Genomic DNA, 20,600 nt, shown 5'->3' with positions numbered 1-20,600 from the left:
TTGCAGAGTTAGCAAAGGTGATTTTCTTTGGTTTGCAGTATATATTAGTAATTTTGATTTGTTGCAAAAGTTCTGTCATTTGCGTTGAATATCACATACTTCTGAATCGATCGTCACGTCACAAAAAGTGGAATATGCATTGAAAAACAACGAAAAAAATTCATTGACATTATTACACACGCGTTCGAGTAATCTTTCGAAATTGAAGATATATGGATTTCTTTTGCTTCTTTGAGTGGTCTAAAAATTAATCAAACATTGCTGTGCCTGTGCGCGGAAATCAATGTTTGTTTGTTTGCTTGTTTGTTCTTTCCTTGAAAGTCAACCATGCAGCTATTTCACACTTTGCATTAATTCCACCTACTAATGGCAATTCTCATAATACGTCATGGTATTTCGTTCGTATACATTAATTTCAACTGTTTACATGGATATCTTTTTTTTACAGAGTAAAATATACTAAGCAAAGCTATTGTGATAGAATTACTACCGCTCGATCTATTGTTTGAATTATATAAATTTGTGTCATTTTTCATATTTAGTAATGAAATGAAGTCATGAGGTTCTAAACTACATTCTTCTTAGACGGGACTCAGAAAAACTTTTACTGAGGGTTCATGTACAGTCCTATCCTTGTCATTGATCACTCGCATTGATGTCTCTCAATGATCATCTCATCTCATCTCTCATACATAGTTTATTTCATCACCTTCGCAGGTTTCCGGCTGAATTGATAGAATTTTACTACAATAAATAGCAATAGAATCACAAATTTTGTATCTTAGTGTGCAGCCTGGTGATGTTCATTATTTCGAAGATTCGTTACTCTTCTATGTTCATTATTCGAAAATGAAAAGAAAGTGCTTATCAATGAATTCCCGGAATTACAAACCTTCCTTGGTTTTCGGATCAACGTACCTTCGGAATAATGAACCCTCGGAATAACGAACCCTCGAAAAAACGAACCTTATTTCATTTTCGGATTAATGAACCTTCGGAATGATGGACCTTCGGGTTAACAAACTTATGTAGCCGTACAGTCAACAGTATATGCAGTAATTACGAGAGCATGAAAGGAAAATGTAGACGTAACGAAAAATTTTACCTTTACAGTATCACATTATGTATACGTTTGAAATCTTTATCAATGTGTTATAGCTGTGTGGCAAAACCATACTTTAAACCTTACGCTAAGATTATTTGAAACATTGCAGTCATTAACAAACTTAAGTTTTATATGGATCATTCATTGCGGTAAATCATACAAACCTTTCTGCAGACACAGATGGCTAAAAAAAAAAACACCCAAAAAACAACGCTTAATGAATATGCGTTGATAAAAAACCTTTCTGCAGACACAGATGGCTAAAAAAAAACACCCAAAAAACAACGCTTAATGAATATGCGTTGATAAAAACATAAAGTGCACAATGTATGCGTGGGAGCAGTATACACTATTTGTAAACACAAAACAAACAAACAAAAAAGAACACCCAAACAAAACAAAACAAAGACAGACAATCTAAAATCCGTAAAAGCGAACTGTACCAGCGCACGAGCTTAAAATGGACCTCTCAGTATGAGTTGTATTTGATAATATCTAAAAAATATTTCGTAATTTGTTTTGGTATTAGTATTGGCTGGAGTAAATTATCTCCGATAGGGTCCATTTTTAATTCTATTACGCAACAAGAACAACATATGGGTTGCATGCTTCTTGGAGATGTGTAAGTTTAGAATTGCCAATACGTATAAGAGGTATGGAAAGGATGCGCCCCTTGAACGGCCTACTCCCTTTGTACAGTCAGAGAGAATATCGTGCGTCCTCTTAAGGACAGCTTGGAGACAGACACCACCTTTTCTACGTCATCACTGAAAACAGCCAACTTCCTATGACGTCATCACTTCCTGTTACCCGTCAATCTTCAGATCTAAGTTAAAGGTGGTATCTATCTGTTGCGTGTCTGACCAATTAACAATACAAAATGTAGTTTCAAACTCATTTATACGAGAGATGACGTTTAAATGTATTGTTTTGGGAGCAGTGATTTAAAAATTGTTCGAGTTACCACATTTGATGCATAATATGTGTAGGTAAGTTGTATAAAAAAAAATCCTACCATATCACTAGAGAAAATTTCGCAAAAACCCTAAAATATAAGGAGATATCACTATTTTTCTTACTAAACCTTAACTGTAGACGGTTTGGTATAGAAACAATTTTATTATAACTATTGTTCACATTTTGTATATTTAACAATACTTAACATTGATTATAATATCTAAAACTTTTACATTGGTTGTTTCTATCCCTTACTCACATTTTAGAAGTATTTTGAAGCACTAAAGCTGGGTTTTTGTTTGATCTGCAAATGGTAAATAATGCCTTTAATGTTAAGGGAGCGTGTATCATGTAATAGCTCATTACGATATGATCACCGTGCTAGGAAGTGATAGATTAGACGGTGTCTTCTATGCGTCCAAGGATACTAAGACAAATAATGTAATGAATATAACGCTAGCGCGAAAAATGTAATGTGGCAGTATATTTTTCATCCTTTTCAGCTAAGTAACGTATTCTATTGAGAGTTTCTACTTTTTTTTTTAATATGGCTCTAGCAAAGATTCGCTGTTTTCTCATCTACTTCATTACACCTGTGACAAAATATCATATTCCATTAGATGTGTATATTTCTGTTTTTTTTTTTAAATCTAATCTTTTAACTACATTGAGATACTTTTCGTGTAGTTCGAATGATTGCATTACATCTATATCCACATTTAATACAGTTCGTGTAGATATCAAAGCTGGCAGACCTTTAATCAAATTGCTTACTCACGGTGTAATCAAGGCTAGACAGTTTGTGCTACAAAAGTATTCTGACTTGAGTTAGTCACACAACGCTCCTTAGCACACACGACTATAAGTCACTTGTGCGTATTACTGGTTTAATGACTAGACGGATAATACGCAGTCAAGGTTATTTGTGAAGTTCTGGTGCCGATTCGACTCGATTCGTTTGAGACAAAATTGGGACCTGTGGGAGGACCTCCAACTTGTACGCCCTCCGCCGCTTCAGTGTGATCTTACCGGTGAATGACTGTTCGCGACGAAGGTCGTTTAGTAACAAAACGAATGATAGTTGTGGATACGATTAAACCTGACGGAACGTAGTGCTTTGGGGTTCGGCGGGAGTGCGCACAGAACGTCACGTTTGCGTCACACCCCGTACTACCTACCCGTCTGCGGCAGTTTGCCGCTTTCTATCTTTTCAAACACATCTCTCAACGCGGTAGTCCCGGACCACATGGCTGTTGATGCCATGCCTCGTTAAGAATAAGAAGAAAGAGGAGAATCTTTAAGTTAATTCAATTATCACGTGTACTTCTCATCTCCCATGGGGTCAAAGATTGCTTGACTACGAAGTATGAGACACTACGGATAGCAACCGGCATGATTAGGACAAACCGAATCGGTAACTAAAAGGAAAAGGAGTCATTTATAAGTAGGTTCTTCCCATTGCTGGTGAAGATACCGCTGAAACCAGGTCGTCTGCTATCAAACTGCTTTCACTACCATTGACAGTGATTGACTAAGAGTCATCGCAAAGGCTCCTCTCCGCGGTAGTCGGTTCCGACAACGATCATCGACAAACACCAGCACAAAGACCATGGCGGTTGATAAGAAATTGGTAATTTGCGTCGCCTTTACATCGGTGATAGTCGGTGAGTATATCATTTTAATTGCCACAATCTTGTCATTTTCGAGGTCTATTTTATATGCTTCGGTTTACAGAGATGGAAAAAACCAGAGAAGTATCCTTTTGTTACGTTTGCACAATGTTTTGTCTTAACCCTGTAATCATTTTTCCATCGAGGTCATTGCATTTAGGAGGCAAAATTCACATCTTTGATGCATTTTGTTTCGAGAAACTGGCGTTAACTTTTTTCCCATGAACAAACGGTCACCCGTCCGGTGTGAACCAATTTTTTAATTCATCCTAATTGAATGTGTGCCTCATAATCGCATTTGGGGAATAACTCGATTAATAGGAAAGAGGTTGATGGGATATTGAATCATCAAATAAGAGCTGACTAAAGATAAGTCATCAGCCATTGTTCTCCTCTCCCCTTCCCCCCCCCCTTTTCTTTTAATCGGCCACGTGTCGTCAGAGTCTTGTTAGATCTCAAACCATGTAGAGAAGCACACTGTACTATATAGCTCTCCGATACCGATACCAAGTCACCGCAAGACACAGTCTAAATTGAAGCCTTGCGTAAAGGGGTGATACAACAAGTATTGACATTACTTTGGTGTGTCATCCAAAATATTCGTCTATCGTGATCGATATCACTGCAATCGTAATGTCATCACCAAGGTTGTTACTGTTGTTATTGTTGTGGTTGCCCTTGTCATGACAACCGCGTCAGAAATACTTTTTAGCCCGTCTCGACACACACCCACAAACACACACATACACTCACCTAGCGTCTCGGTTCGAGTGCAGTACGAGTTAATTGCTGTATAATCCCTCATTAATGCCCGTTTCCGCAAGAACGCAACGCAAACGGTAGGTTAGGAACCTACACGAAGATTGAAGTGTTTGATTCACCGTTCGTCCCGACTGTACAAACTCTTAACAACATGAAGTTCAAGTTACCTAGAAAAGCTTTCAACTTCTCAGTAATGTTCTTGAAGCCCCTTCTCCACTTTACTCACTAACATGGTGTATCACGCCGGTAAGCGCAGAGTTCAAGAAAGTTAAAAAAAAAAAAAAAAAAAAAGGATTACAAAAGTTGCATTTTCAACAAACCCATGGATAGGGATTTGTTTCGTTTGTCACCACCTTCATCTTATTATTTAACAATCAACGAAGAATTTCTTGATATATACATCGTGGAAAACCCGTCGATGCAATCAATAGGTGTGACTATTTTAAAACCAACTATGGTGTTGATCTGTATTGCAATGAACGGTTAGTATTGTCCCGTCGTTGACTCCCGTATGTTTGAGTATTGCGTGTCTATATCCACAAATTTATGGACGTGTTGTCTATACTGAACTAGACACAACATACAATGTCGAGATAAAAGTAAGCTGGATTGTACAAGCATATGGACAGTGTGCAGGTCCACTACCTATACATTTTTTTCCTTTTAGTCAAAATATTAGATTTTGAATGAAATTGTGAAGATTGATTTGGTCATTGTATTTTCCTTTATCCTGTCCTCTTGTAACTATGTAATATCATGTGTTTATTAAGACATCGTCATGAAAAAGATATCTTTCACAAATATGAATATATATGTCTCAAGCTATATAAAAATGTTTCAACTTTGTTTCATTTTGAAGTAAAAGTACTCCTTTACTCGCTTTAAATCTATGGGCGGTTGGCAATCGTCATTGGTAGTTTTCCAACAATCTTTCGTTGCCAAACTATACGTACTTATTTCAGCGCTGCCTACCTGATAAGTTTTGAGATTAGCCGTACCTCAGATTATTTTTAGGCGCTGCTTCTTTAAGTAAAGTTGTGCTAGGTTTCGTGGGCCTCTCAAACTTCTTCCCCTCTCAGAAAAAAAAATGGAGATCATGTAAAAGTCGATGAGTCACTTATTTTTCAGCTCGCCTCAAATTAAAAGCGCAGCAACGTTGGGTGATGTTCGTTATTGCGAAACACACAAATTCCGTATACCTCATCGTTAATCCGAAAGTAAAAAAGGGTTCGTTATTCCGAAGGTTCGTAACAAATAAAAAAGTGCGTACTAACGAACATTGGGAATTACAAACCTTATTTCGTTTTCGGATTAATGAACCTTCGGAATAACGAACCTTTCTTTATTTTCGGAATTACAAATCTTCGGAATAACGAACCTTACTTCATTTGGTTATTAATGAACCTTCGTAATAAAGAACCTTCATTAAATTCTCATCTAATGTACACTGGACAATGTTAGATCAACGGTTGACCTACCAAGCGTCACGCATTAGGCATGAGACTCACGCTTCAGGGAGTTTCCAACCACCAAAAAAGTCACATTATGTTTAGTACAGTCTTTGGTTTATCGGAAGAAGTAAAAACATTACGTTTAGTATGCATCAGATCGCATTATTTGCAGCTTAAATGTTCCTTAAAGTGCGAGGGGGACACCACCTTTATTGTTACATCCTCCTCGGCGACCCTCTCCCCTATGAAAGGTCGCTTCTCTTCCTCTGGAGGCGCAAATATCAAGCCTAGATGGTCTCTGACATTGGAATATTTGTTACTTTGACAGCAGTGACAGTGTGTTCAGGCGTTACTTTTGGTGACTGTCTCACAAGGAGGTGACCATTCATAAAGCATGATTCATTATGGAACATTACATTCACTTTTCTCGGTTTGCGGGAAAATCTACATTTCTGCAATAGAAATAAAAACACACACAAAATAATTACTGACAGACAAAGAAAGAAAAGACCCCCCCCCGAAAAAGAGAAGACAACAACAACAACTTCATCAACAACAACATCAACAACAACATCAACAACAACAACAACGACGACGACGACGACGAGGACAACAACAACAACAACAACATCAAAGTACACGTATGTTTGATTTGCCCATGCGTGCATTATTGCAGTATACAAAATTTGACTCTCAAAACAAAGCATTAGACAAAAATAGAATGGGTATGAGCCATAATGGGGGAAATCATTGCATCCTATGTATGGGTATTAAAGGGGAGAGCCATGGTAATTGAAGGGTGGAAAATGTCAAATGGTGTGGTAAAGGAACAACTTCCCCCCCCCCCACACACACACACACACAAAGTAGGACAGACAAATACGAAACATTGGAAGTATGGTCTGACTAAATGTATCGGAGTATTATTATGTTCTATAGAGGTCTGCAGTGCAAAGACTTATAGAAAGGAATTAAAGTACAATCATCATATTGGCATTACACATTAGGACCTATATTTGGAACATATGCAAACTCCAGCGATAATTGGGTCAACTTCATGTTACCATGACAAGTGAATTTAAGTAACTTACTATTGCAATTGATATTAAGCAATATCCATAATAAGATAAATATCTGTCTCATAGAAAGGTTTGAAGGTAAAAAAGCATACTTGCACGCCTTTGTGTCATCAATGATTCTGCTGAGTAGATTAAGGGAAAATGCGTCATGTAATCCCATTATTTTCTTCGACATATATATACTCTTTCTGTCTTATTTTCCAGTTATGGCCGTGACCGTCCCGCTCATTGTCATGACTGGCACGGCGCCACAGAACAGCGCCGCTAACGTCCAGAACGTCGAAGAGTCGGCACAGGGATCGAGACAAGGCTCATCTGGTAAGATTTAGGCTCATGTGATTGTTTATGCGTGTTCTTGTAATCTGGAACAAATTGGGTTGAATCAAGCAAAGAAGACAATAAAAGGTTTTATTTATCATTTTTCAAAGCTGACGATGATTGCAAGAAATTTATAGTGAAAGTAATTTGGCCTCATACCCAGGGTAGCCTCTTCAGTGTTGCCACTGCTCTACCAGAGGACCCTGCCATTATCATTACCCTACTATTGCCAGGTAGCCATTTAGGTTTAGAGGGACATCATGGGTAAAAAAAAAACAAACAAAACCAAACAAACATGTCGTCCAAGGAAGAAAGCAGTGGAAATGATTCGAACGGGACCTTCGTTTCAAAGTCAGGAATCATATCCACTATATATTTAACAGTATACACCTATAACATTAACGACATGCGAACATTTCATAATATTATGTTTGAATGAAAGTGATTTTGGCCATAGTCATATTCGCCAATCAGATGATGTGACTTCATCACCTTACAAACCTCTTCGTAGCTTGAAATTGATATTCTTACAACCTATTAACCAAGACTTATTGTATAAATTAAGGAACACATATGTATTTTTATGGTGGACGCTCTTGGTATGATCACGTATAATATTCACTTTGACAAGAACTTGAAGACACATTAAAACAAGCCAAACAAACAAAGAAAAGAAGAGAAATGTTTTTGAAAATATAAGAGAATTGAAAGAAATGTCTTACTTTTTCTTCGATATTTCCATAGGCCTATATGGATATGTTTTTATACTTTTGATAATTCCTGTAGGCAATTAAAGATTCATTGCGAAAAAAAGAAGAAGTGAAAATTGCCTTGACGGTGGGGTCTGTGTGAGTCTCACAAAAGACGGTTGATAATTTAAATGAGTATAAAAGTGCGTGGGAGGAATAACCTAAAAGTACGTGGGAGGAATAAGCTAACAGTGTTGGGTCGAATGCGGGCATTTCAAAATCTGAAACGGCACGAGTTATGCTTCAGATAAAATCACCCGCGTTCAAATTTGTAGAGACCTAAAAATTGCTCCCGGGTTTGATTTGTGTCGAGCCCAAACTGTAAACCTCATCTCAAAAGTATTTCGAAGATACCTGACAATACGTCTGAGCACTGTCATGTGAATTATAGAAAAATCATTGTTTACTGGCAGCCATTTCCCTAACATTCTCAGTCAAGCACGGTAAGTGTTTTAGTGCTGCGTGAGGTAACTTAGGTAACGTCTTCATCTGAACTGGATTGAAGGTCCTCCAGCTATTCATGACTGTAATCATGTGAAACTGGGAATAACCTTTTCAGTTGTCATCATTGTTATCTCCCACTTTGTTTCATCGACTTCTTCAGATTTCTAGCGTCACATTATTTCATTTTTTTTTCGAACATGTGACTTGACTGCTGAGAGTGATTGGAAGATACGCACCTCAACAAACACTAAACGAAAAAATCATTATCCTTTTATCAATGTTTTATAATCACATGAAAAAGTCCTGTACATTTTTTTTTACTTTTCTCCTCGAGTCCTTCTCCTCCTCTTCCTCTTCCTCTTCCTGTGTTTTTCCCCAAAACTTGGTGCTTGCCTTTTTTTTTGGGTTGCTAGTGAAAATGTGGATATATCTGCTTTGACATGGATGAAGGAAGTGAAAGTATACTATCAAGTCCATCAGGTGCATTTGTGTGTTCACTTTTGTTTACGTAATTGGATGTTAACGTTATTTTAACTGACGAGTCTCCGAATTTAAATCGAGAAACAATTGTGGCCAGCACACAGAGGCAATGCTCACCAATAAAATGTCGTATCTTATAGCGAAACTGACTTGTTACAAGTGGAAATATTTGTGACAGCTGTTAAAGCAATATTTCAATCATGGTAGTATTATGCATGGCCTATGTCTTTGAAGACCAAATGGGTCAACTTTGAACCTCAACCAATGTCACACTGGGAGCACCTATACGGGTGCAACTTTGCACCTTTCAGACCAGTGTCACAATGGGAGCACCTTTAGGTGCCGATTTTTGGTCTGAAAGGTGCAAAGTTGCACCCGTAAATAAGATGCTCCCAGTGTGACATTGGTCTGCACCCTTAAAGGTGAAGACCAGTGTCATAATGGGGCACTTACAAGGTACAACTTTCTGGTCTGAAAGGTGCAAAGTTGCACCCCTAGATAAGGTGCTCCCAGTGTGACATTGGTCTGCACCTTTAAAGGTGGAGACCAGTTGTCATGAATGGGAGCACCTTTACAGGTGCAGCTTTCTGGTCTGAAAGGTGCAAGGTTGCACCATTAGATAAGGTGCCCCCAGTGTGACATTGGTATGCACCTTTAAAGGTGCAAAGTTGAGCATATTTTTCTTAGTGTGAAGAATAAAGACCCCAAGACCCTTATTCTATTTTTAACTCCGGTGCTCATGGTAACCCCACCCCCTTAAAAAGACTCACTTCCTTTTGTTTCTTCCTACACGCACGAGGATGTCGATAATAAATCGTTCGAGATGCGGCGATACAGTGTACGGATGTACGCAAGGGCTGGACGCAAATACGCGAAGGGTTGTAATACTCGTCAAGAGAGGGAGCACTGGTTTTCATAGAGTTTCATTGACCCGACACTGAACTCTCCCCGGCCGAGTTCAGCCCAGCACACCATGCTGATTAAGTCCCGGACCAAAAACGGGACTATGACTCAAGTCATCTTTCCGATTTTGCGGGCTGCTAGTCTTTCTTTAGGCTCTTTAAAACAATTCGACTTTAAGAGAAAGTTGTACGTTATAAAGATATAATAATTGTCTACACTACAATCATGAATTTTCAACGTAATGATTTGAGAAATGAACGAAAACCCTGGCATTCACTACGATTTCGTCAAGTAGACAACATAACATTGCATAGGTACAAATGGTCATTGAATGTTTGCTTTGGAGTTTTCTTCTTTCTTTTTGTTAGTGAAGTCGCACAGTAGATACCCATTATCGAGTGAATCTATTGAAAGAAACATTCAGTGTCGAATTCATGTGGTTAATTTTTGTTTATATTTGGTTTTTATGTCATCGAAACATGACATGAAATTTCCGCTGAGGTCATTTTCATAGGAATAATATGTAATCGAAATTTAGCACTTGACTAAATATCAAACAAACTCAATAACTACTAAGGATACAGAACCCCAATATATAATTGTCAAAATTCCCCTCTTTGGTTCGTTAATGTTGCAAAGACTTCTGATGATTAAAATCAAACAAACAGCAACTGGATTTCATGGTGAGGACCATGGACTGGTGCCAAGAATATGGACACGCCAACACCAGAGAATCCCATAAATACTTCACCAGGAATTCAATGGTCACAAGCTTTCCTTCAAGTCCTTTTCCTGGTTTCAAATCATGACAGGACGCCCCCTGGAGATGTTAGGTGAATTTCCTCGTCACCATGACAACCAGGGTTGTTGAGACATCAACTTTTGCGCGCATCCCTTGACGGACGTGCACGTGCTCGTCAGAAACTTTTAAACGCCAGGTTGTGGCTGTATTTCCAGCAGACATTGCCACATTTGGGATTTGTTTTTTGTTTTTGTTTTTCTGGCATCTCCTGACAAAGTTCAATCACATAACAGTGACAGGCAAGATTGATACCTTTCAACGATGAAACTAATAAAATAATCTTTTGTATCGAGTAGAATAAAGCAAACAACCACAAAATAAGAAATGCACATAAGACATATCAAATAATGACCAAAACATAAAGCCGTTTACATATCGTTCGTTTTCGCCTGCAGCTATTTGATAAACAGACAGCAGCATTCGTTTGTTTTGTTTCGATTTCGACTTGTTCTCGTTATCTGCAACTGATCGTAAGTCCAGCCTCTGTGTCAGGACAGAGAATGACATCAAAAGTAAGATACTGAACGGTGACGAAAGATGATAATCCGAGTACTAGTTATCTTGTCATTGGAGCAGTCCGTGCAGTCGTAGTTTTAAAGTCGGACATGAAGTTCAAACAATCAGTCAACACAGACGACCAAATTGAACTATATCCGCTTAACTCTCTTCAATCATTTCCAATCACGTGGAGCATTGTTTGACGTGCCCCACCTTTGTTCTCCGTTGCCATGGCTACAAAGGTATAACGCTGTGACGTCAAACCGTTGATTTGATCTCCTCCCCATCAGCTGATTTGGATCGCGTGGATCCCTAACAGGGGGTTGCCTTTGTAAAGGTTATCACACCCAAAATAATGTTAGCTGATCTTTCGCATTTGCACCTCCAAGGTTAACGAAAGGCTGTCTGCCACATCTTCCTATTCATAAAAAAAAAAGAAACAAACAAAAAGTGCGAGGCAATGTCGTAGCCAAGAGTACATCGCAATGTGAACATTCTATTAACAGTGAAAACACCGCACTTGCAAAAGAGACAAGCCTCTTAAGTGTATTGTGACTTGTACTTTAAGGCGAGGAAAAGCACAATATCAGAATATGAAGATGATTTGTAATCGCAATGAAACATAAATTACTGTGACATAATTCTAATAACCGTAATACTGGTTAGTGATAAGATCAGAGTAAAATTTAGGTTTAGGGTTAGGTTTACAGTTATAGAATTTGGGTTAGGGTTAGGTTTAGGTTCAGGATTTAGGATTAGGGTTAGGGTCAGGGGAAGGGTCTGGGGTAATTGCCCAGGGGGTAATTGCCCTAGACCCCTAATAACTAATGTTAACACCACAAAGTTCTAGGAACTGATCTCAAGTCGGTACCTAACCGTACAAAACATTGGCAAAAGTGATTACGTGTTAAAGAAGAGTCAATTCAGAATCGTGACACTTTCGACAACCTCTGGTAGCCTCACGAGAGCAAGGATGTGCTGACTATGTTCAACAGGTGTTTTGCGCGAGAACTGAATTGAGAAGGGGTCCCAGAGCAGTGGTACTTGTATATCATGTGAACATACACTATGGATCATGCGGATTAAGCTCAGTCCTGTAAAATACATGCTTTCGGTGTCTAATGGGTGATGTTCGATGATAATAACTTATCACTCGTCTTTTAGAGCACGATTACAAACGATAAAATGCACTACATGTAAGTAGTTACTGTCCTGGAAAGGAACTTTCTCAAACTCAACAAGACAAGAAAGTTTCTCAAACTATTTCCGAAGTACCAGAACGCGCACAGACTTTCTAAGTGTTGACAACTTTAAAGGTAGACATGGCTTCTGGCAATCGTTGACTGCCAACTCGTAAACGTCTGTACAGGTGCTGATCGAATAATACAACGTCATAAGTCTTCATGGAATCACAAAGAATACCACTCCTACTGCAAAGAGCCTTACTTAAGACATTGATACCACATGATCAAAAGATGGCATAAAATAATGTTCAAGTATTTGCACCTTGAGATTTTTAACCAAGCTGGTTGATTATTATTCTCAAAGTGTGATATTTTCATGATTATTCTTAGAATGAGATTGTCCTGTACTCTTCTGTCATCATTAATATCTTCAAGGTGTTAAAAAGACACCCTGCCATCGAAAGTGATCATGTGGATTTTTTTCTTTTCTCATGTAACTTTTCGCTGTCTGCAGGTCAAGCCCAGATGGTAGCCGAGCAGGCGAGAGGAGGCGGTGCCGAGGCAGCAGTGGCCGCCGGAACGGACGGGGGAGCCATAGCTCCCAGCAACATGGTGGTGCAATTCGGGGGCATGATTGACTGTTTGGTGAGGAGGGGATCTCTGGCATACAACGGCTACGGCTGCTACTGTGGTCTGGGTGGTAGTGGGAAACCCTTGGACGCAACTGATAGGTACGTGTCTATACTCCGAGTTGACCGTCCCCTGCTAAAAGGGGGCGTGGTACCATGTTAAATGATACTGAAGCGAATTATTATTATGAAGGCAACTTCCTGTACTTCTGTCAACAAAGGATACTTTCTGAGAGCTTAAACATGATGAAGGCAACAATATCTATCAAGCCTTATTTTGTGTCCCCTGATAAATGAGTTAGCAAATGAAAACTCACAAGCAGAGAAACTGTCAAGAATTACAGTATGGTTTCACCCTACAGCAGCTACGACCAATCACCTCTAAGGATGTCGCCACGTTGCCGTGGCAATGGAATGATTATAACCCATTATTTGATTTTAGCTTTTCACCAAAACGTCAATGAGATTGCAGCCGATATGTTTCTTAACAGTTACTCTGTGAGTTTTCATAGGGTTGCTCATTAATCGGGAGATACAAGACAAGGCTCGATAAGTATTTTGCCTTCATCATTTTAAGTTCTCAGAAAGTATCTTTTGTTGACAGCAGTACAGGAAGAACGGAAAAAATGCAATGTGTAAAATGTTCTTTACATTCATTTTGTCTGGTCAGTTTCTCTCAGAAGTCAATTCACTGTTTCTACGTATTTCTTTCTCGAACAAACAAACGAGCTAATAGACATTGAACAAAATGATTCATTTACAGCATTATGGTCTTATCTACACTGACCTACTGATTCATTTTGACATCGCATATCACTGTTGAGATCAGAAGAATCAGTGCAATCACTAAAATACTATACTACCTACACTGTCTTGACGGATGCATTAGAGGTCGAGGATTATACACAATGCCTTGCCAAATATCACTGTCCATCATCAGTGTTTGCGTGTCGGCTATCTCATGCCCAATATCTTGTGCAACGCAATAAATATACTGTATATAGTTCAGGGTAACGTATTATGAAAGTTGTCAGCCCTGACAAGTTGTCAGTCTCTGACAATTACCATAGTAACAGTCAGTGACCAGAGCATCTCAGTCAGTCAAAACCAAGGATTTTGCTGAAATTGTCAGAGACTGACAACTTGTCAGGGCTGACAACTTTCATGAAACGGTGCCCAGAGGTCTTCATCCTCTGTATGGGGAGTATAGTCTCAAAGAATTTACATCAGATATGATTAAACCTTAATTGTTCCTCAGCACGGAAGTAAGAAATGGATTTCTCCTTACCAGGAGAAATACTCACATTATACCCCTGTTTTGTCCTCATTGCATTGGTTACCTGTTGAATCTCGCATTGTATTTAAACTATTACTATTTGTTTTTCATTGCATACATGGATCTGCCCCAGAGTACAATGTTAATTTACTGACATTTTATAATCCTTCCAGATGTTTAAGGTCATCCGATTGTAGATTGCTTGTTGTTCCAAAAACGAAGAAATCATGGGGGGATCGGTCGTTTGCACATGCTGGACCTTACCTGTGGAATCAGTTGCCCCAAGCTATCCATCACATTTCGAATGTTGACTCCTTTAAAGTTGCCCTCAAGACTCATTTGTTCATGACCATTTTCCAGTAGAATTGTATATTATGATGTATATTTTTTCATTATTATTGTGTCATTCATTTTCATGTGCATGTTTGTGTAAGGATTTTTGTATTACCTGACTTACTTCTTCTACTGCGCCTTGAGCACGTTAACTATGTAGAACTGGCGCATTATAAGTACCCTGTATTATTAAATATCTCCATAGATCTCCTCTTTCGTGTTGTGTTCTCTCCAACTATAATAATCAGTAGGCTACACACTAAGAAATACGGGTTCAAATTTGAACCCCCAAATTGTCGCTATACAACTACCCTGTAGTGTGCAACTTTGCACCCCAATAAGCAATTTGCACCCGTAGAGGTGCAATACGCTGAATTTTGAACCTGCAGGGGTGCGAATTTGCACCCTCAGTTTTTGTGCTAATCAAGGGTGCAAACATGCACCATAAACATTATTGATACATTGTGAATTGAAAATTTGGACCATGAGTACCAAGGTTTTACTCGTAAGATCAAACTTATACTCTGATGGATATATCTGCATCTTTGTAGGTACGAATATAAATATTAAGAGATTTAATTTTCTACTTGCATAATAAAAGGTGCAATTGTACACCCCAGGGTGCTGCTATAGGGACAAATAGGGTGCAAATTGGAACCTTTATTTTTTAGTGTGTAGGCCTACTTTCATAAGAAGCCGGGTTGTGTACCGTCAAGCTGGTCTTGCATGGTCTTTTCATTGGTCTATGTCTCAGATCCATAAGAGTAAATATATAATGCTTAATTCAGTACAAGCTTTAGAAAAGACAATTTTCACAGTTCTTGAAATGTTTGGCTGCTAGATAGGATAAAGTCTGCTACATGCATTGCAAGCTTGTGCTTTGCCAGTCACTAAAATCGCTAACATAACGAGATAAAAATAACTCGCTGTTAACAATGATCAATACTCACCTGCTAGCCAAAATATCCATTTGCCGGCATTGATTAAAAATAACACACAAGCAACATCCGATAGGCACATAGCTAGAACATTGACCCGCGAATGCACCAACATTAGAATCCCTGTAGTATAGTGTATACTTAATTTGTCCTGCATACACGCTCGATTCCACGTGCAACGAATTACGTGATTAATGTTTCGGAAAAGGAGGTTCAACATTCGACATGATAATTATCGTTTTAGCTGTCAAGTACAGTTTAAGCTGAGGAAAATGTCGAGGTATAGCTAGTATTACATGACTTGTTTGATACTGGTGTGCAGCTCTCTCCGTGGAGACATTGCTATGACGTGAAGGATATTTCCTAAAATAAATTGGGGATAAGTTGTAACAATGGTCAAAATACTATTTTAGGACTTTAATTAGATAACATTTTAATGATGACGTCTTACTACAACCATTTACAACACATGTACGCATCACGTGATGTTTATGTCAGGACTGGTGAAGCGTTAACAAAAAGTCCAAAGAGCATCGTCATCGTTCAAAATGTGTTTTGCTTGGGAATATACAACCAGTAGAAAAACTGTGATGAAAGTATGTTACCTTCATCTGTTGTTAAAGATCTCTGTATGGCTGGGGTGTTTACTCCTTTCATAATGTTTATGACATTCGGTTCGTGTCACGTACATGAGTGCCAAGTAAGTAATTGTGGGTTGATCATCTTTGGCCTATCTGGCCAGGATTCAAATGAAAATGAAGGCCCTTTGATAACATGGATGCATAACCAAATATTGTTTCCAAAAGAAACGGAACGAACAATGCATTCCTGTTCCTATATCTTGAATGTAAGTAGGCAAGGCAAAGTTCCGCATGTCCTAATATCAGAAGATTTAGGCAAATGTGTAGTTAATCAATTCTATGTAGGTCGGCGAGTTATGTTATCTAGAAGGAATAGGGACAGGATTTAGTTTGATACTTTACTTATTAGGCATTCCATAATTCTCTTTAACACCTGCTAATAATCGTCTATCGGGGAATTTTGCCTCACACGGCATGCCATATATACTCGGACGTGTGTCATCCGAGAAACGCCATGCCTATCTTGGCATGAACGCTATACTTCGTCCTACATCTGAATCTCATAATTAAGTTAGAACTATATTCATTGGACCTTGGTCATTGGCTGAAGGAAGGGGAAAGGAAAGGGGGTGGGCAAGAGGGCAGGGAATTTTGTTAGTCTAGTTAGGTTCTCATAGGGCCAGATATTGATATACTGTAGGACTGAAAATGAAGTCTCCTTTGGCACATGCGCGGGTCGAAATTGTTTCCGGAAATTGGTCAATTAGATACTTCGGTTTACACTGCATTTAACACTGCATTTAGAAGACTAGAAGAGTGTTAAGACTCGTTGGCGCAAAAAGGGTTAATTTAACCCTTTCTCTGCCAATGAGTCAAATTTGCACATATTTCACATTCAAACCTGTGGACAGGAAATTAATATGGCATGCAGAGAGCTACAGTGAGAATCCATTACTCACTCAAAATGATCCAACCAATATTGCTCGAGGGAATGGGGACATAGATTTCAATAATGATGAATAGCTTTAGAATAGAATAGAATAGAATAGAATAGAATAGAATAGAATAGAATAGAATAGAATAGAATACTATTAGAATAGAATAGAATAGAATAGAATAGAATAGAATAGAATAGAATAGAATACTATTAGAATAGAATAGAATAGAATAGAATAGAATAGATAGAATAGAATAGAATAGATAGAATAGAATAGAATAGAATAGAATCGAATAGAATGGAATAGAATAGAATAGAATAGAATAGAATAGAATAGATAGAATAGAATAGAATAGATAGAATAGAATAGAATAGAATAGAATAGATAGAGTATGATTAGTGTTTGTTTGTCAGTTTGTTTACACTGTTGCTGCTTTGAAAATTTCTTCCGATTAAAATCATGACCATTTTATTTTTACTAGCAAACCTACACAATGTGGGTTGGGCTATTAACTGCCTGTGTAACACAAGGCGGAATTCTCCCCAATCGATTACCAAAAATGGTAGTCCTAATTTCTCGTCACGACCTTTCAGGAGGGTCTTGAGGCACAAGACATTTTTAGATGTCCCCTTCTGTCGAGAGGACGTTAGTGATGTACGTCACGTGGATTTTCACGTGTACCGAAGTGAGTTTAGCGTCAATTATCTTAACATCATGTAGAAGACAGAGGTCCTCTTTCGACACCGCCCATAGCAATTCCGCTGCATTTTAACCCTTCAGCACCTTATAGAGGTCTCTGGCGATGACAACCTCCACTCACGGAATGAAGTATCGAATTTCTCACTGTAATGAATTAGTCAGACAAATCCATCAAGTACTTGCAGATTCGGGAGGAAATGAAGCCGGCCAAGAAAAAAAAAATCAAACAAAAATAAAAACAAAAAAACAAGACACACACACATTTTTTCTTTTTTTTTTCTTTTTTTTTTTTACACAGCGCATCTCACACACATAGGCCCTATATACTTTTTATTCTATCTTACATAATCTTTATTTGAATTTCGTTCGACATCATTATATTCACAATGAAATGAATGTAAACAAAACTAAGTAGCTTATATGGTCTTATAAGTTGTGCTGCTAAATCACAATTTTACACACACACACACACACAATTCTTTTCGAGAGGAGCGGGCAGTGTAGAATTAAATTCTCAACGATAATTGCAAGACCCCTTGATGGAATAACTATTCTTTCAAAGAAACCCCTGCCAAATAATCCCAGTGAATATTAAATATGTTAAAGGCAATGCATTTCATATTAACCATACTATTATCATTATAACGATGCTACTAGTCACTCGTTACTGTTATAATCATCAATATTATTTGTACAATTAAACATTGTAACTCTGATAGTCAATTTTCACCATTCGTAGATGTAAGATCGGCCAATTCAATACTGTTTAATGAACTCGAATCCTTTCCTGTTATTATCTGAACATTCAAGCCTTCTCGTTTGTCTCCTTTTAGATGTTGCCGGCGACACGACGAGTGCTACAGCAGACTGAAGAGCCAAGGAATCTGTAAGGGGGATAAGTCTGTCTACATCACGTGGTACAAGGTGGACATGACACAGTGTGACACGCCCAACGCCAAGATTACCTGTTGTACGTATACCAAGAGCATTGACCACCAGTGGGCTTTTAAAAAAAATCATTTTACTGTTTCTATCAATAATCTTAAAGATCCTGTTTACCTTTGGGAGCAGTGATTTAAAAATGTTCAAGATATCCCATTTAATGCATATGTATGGGTCAGTTGTATCACAAAACATCTTACCATATATATATATATATATATATTTGCAGTAAAACCTATAATATAACGAGATATCACTATTTTTCTCATTAAACCATAACTGTAGACGGTTTAGTCTGGAAACATTTTTATTATAACTATTGTTCACATTTTGTATATTTAACAATACTTAACATCGATTATACTGGTTCAAATTTTTACATTGGTTGTTTCTATCCCTAACTCACATTTTAGAATTATTTTGAAGCACTGATGCTGGGTTTTTGTTTTATCTGCAAATTGTAAATTATGCCTTTAAGAAAAGCAAAATGATCACAAAATCAGGACCTGATTCCAATTAAGGATGAAATCGAGTGAAAGTTGGCAATCAAAGGTGAATCCCAAAATGTGTTATCCAGATAGAGTGCGTATTTGTAAAAATATGATGGCATTTTACTAATTCAGATCTTGCCACGTTACTCAAGGGAATATTAAGTCGGCTTTTGTTTGAGACAAGGCAAGTTCAAAGTTAATCATCAATGCTTGTGCAGTTCTGTGAGATTAGGTTGCAATGATCTGCTTCTATGTAGGTTCCCTTCACACACAATTTTATTTATTCCGTCATGAATGTTCCCATGAGAATGATTTCAATTGATTTTGTGCTACGTAAATGTTATTTGTATATACTGAACTTACAACTTATGAATTATGTGTTACTTTACATTGTCATGGATGGATGTTGTGAACACAACACTGTATGGTTTGTGAGGAAACTTAATAAATGAAATGAAATGAAATGAAATGAAATTATAGAGTCATTTAATACTGGATAGCATTTTGAACCCCGACCTTTTGTTACAATCAATGTATTACCATTCATTCCATCCAGGAACCGAACTGTGTGTTGACATTCGCAGATATAGCAATGTCATTAGAAAGGAGTTTCTTCAAAATTGATAACTTTGGCTGCACCCCGCACTTTAATAGTTGGATAGCTGACAAATTTGTACAAAGGAGAAAGTCTGGAGTGAAGTTTCATAATGCATTGAAATGATTAATTTCGGTAACTGTAGACCTTATCATCATATTTTATTCCAACCACAGCACACCACCATCAGTACTCGTTCTTCGACAGTCTTTTAGCGGGACGGCAGGCCCGATGTGCCATGGCTCTCTGCCACTGCGACCGAACGTCTGCTTTCTGTTTTGCCCGCCACAGTGCCTCATACAACCTCGACTATGCTTCTTACCAAGGGAAGAAATTGTGCTAGGAATCCGGAGTTTTCTGCCGGTTCCCTGAGGGAAGTTTGCATTAAATGCCCCATGAAGAGACTCGACTACCTTTGAGGTAGCATTCTAACCGATTGAGAATAACCGGGTCGTTTTCACGCAGCCCAGGAATGAGTACACGAGACCGTAAACAGCGTCAGTTGGGCTTCGAAAAGTTTTTAAAGAGTTTAAAGAGTACATGTAGCATCCACTCACGTGGCTTCCAAAGCACCGTCTCACGGGAAATCGTCAACCGTCTCTTCGTTTATGAACGATCAGTGAAGTAATGACATGGTTTAATCAGGGAGGTGTCTCTTCCCACCTCCCTGGTTTAATCAAGAATGTGGGAGTTCTTCCATCTCCCCTCCCTGGTCTAATAGTATTATGAGCAGTGCAATCTCATGCCCATAAGATGTGGCAATCATTCATGAACAA

The 20,600-nt window shown here is 38.3% G+C and overlaps 1 protein-coding gene across 1 annotated transcript; it reads left to right on the top strand.

The window, feature by feature from the left end:
• Window positions 1-3,671: 3,671 nt before the first annotated feature.
• On the top strand, window positions 3,672-20,251 carry LOC140233382 (phospholipase A2-like). Its single transcript, XM_072313488.1, has 5 exons — window positions 3,672-3,726; window positions 7,229-7,342; window positions 12,917-13,133; window positions 18,630-18,766; window positions 20,001-20,251. The coding sequence occupies exons 1-5, from the start codon at window positions 3,672-3,674 to the stop codon at window positions 20,165-20,167; spliced, it is 690 nt and encodes a 229-aa protein (XP_072169589.1). The 3' UTR covers window positions 20,168-20,251.
• Window positions 20,252-20,600: the final 349 nt, after the last annotated feature.

The sequence above is a fragment of the Diadema setosum genome, chromosome 9, assembly GCF_964275005.1.
Source record: "Diadema setosum chromosome 9, eeDiaSeto1, whole genome shotgun sequence".
Classification (NCBI taxonomy): Eukaryota; Metazoa; Echinodermata; class Echinoidea; order Diadematoida; family Diadematidae; genus Diadema; species Diadema setosum.
This window is presented reverse-complemented; position numbering and strand designations above follow the sequence as displayed.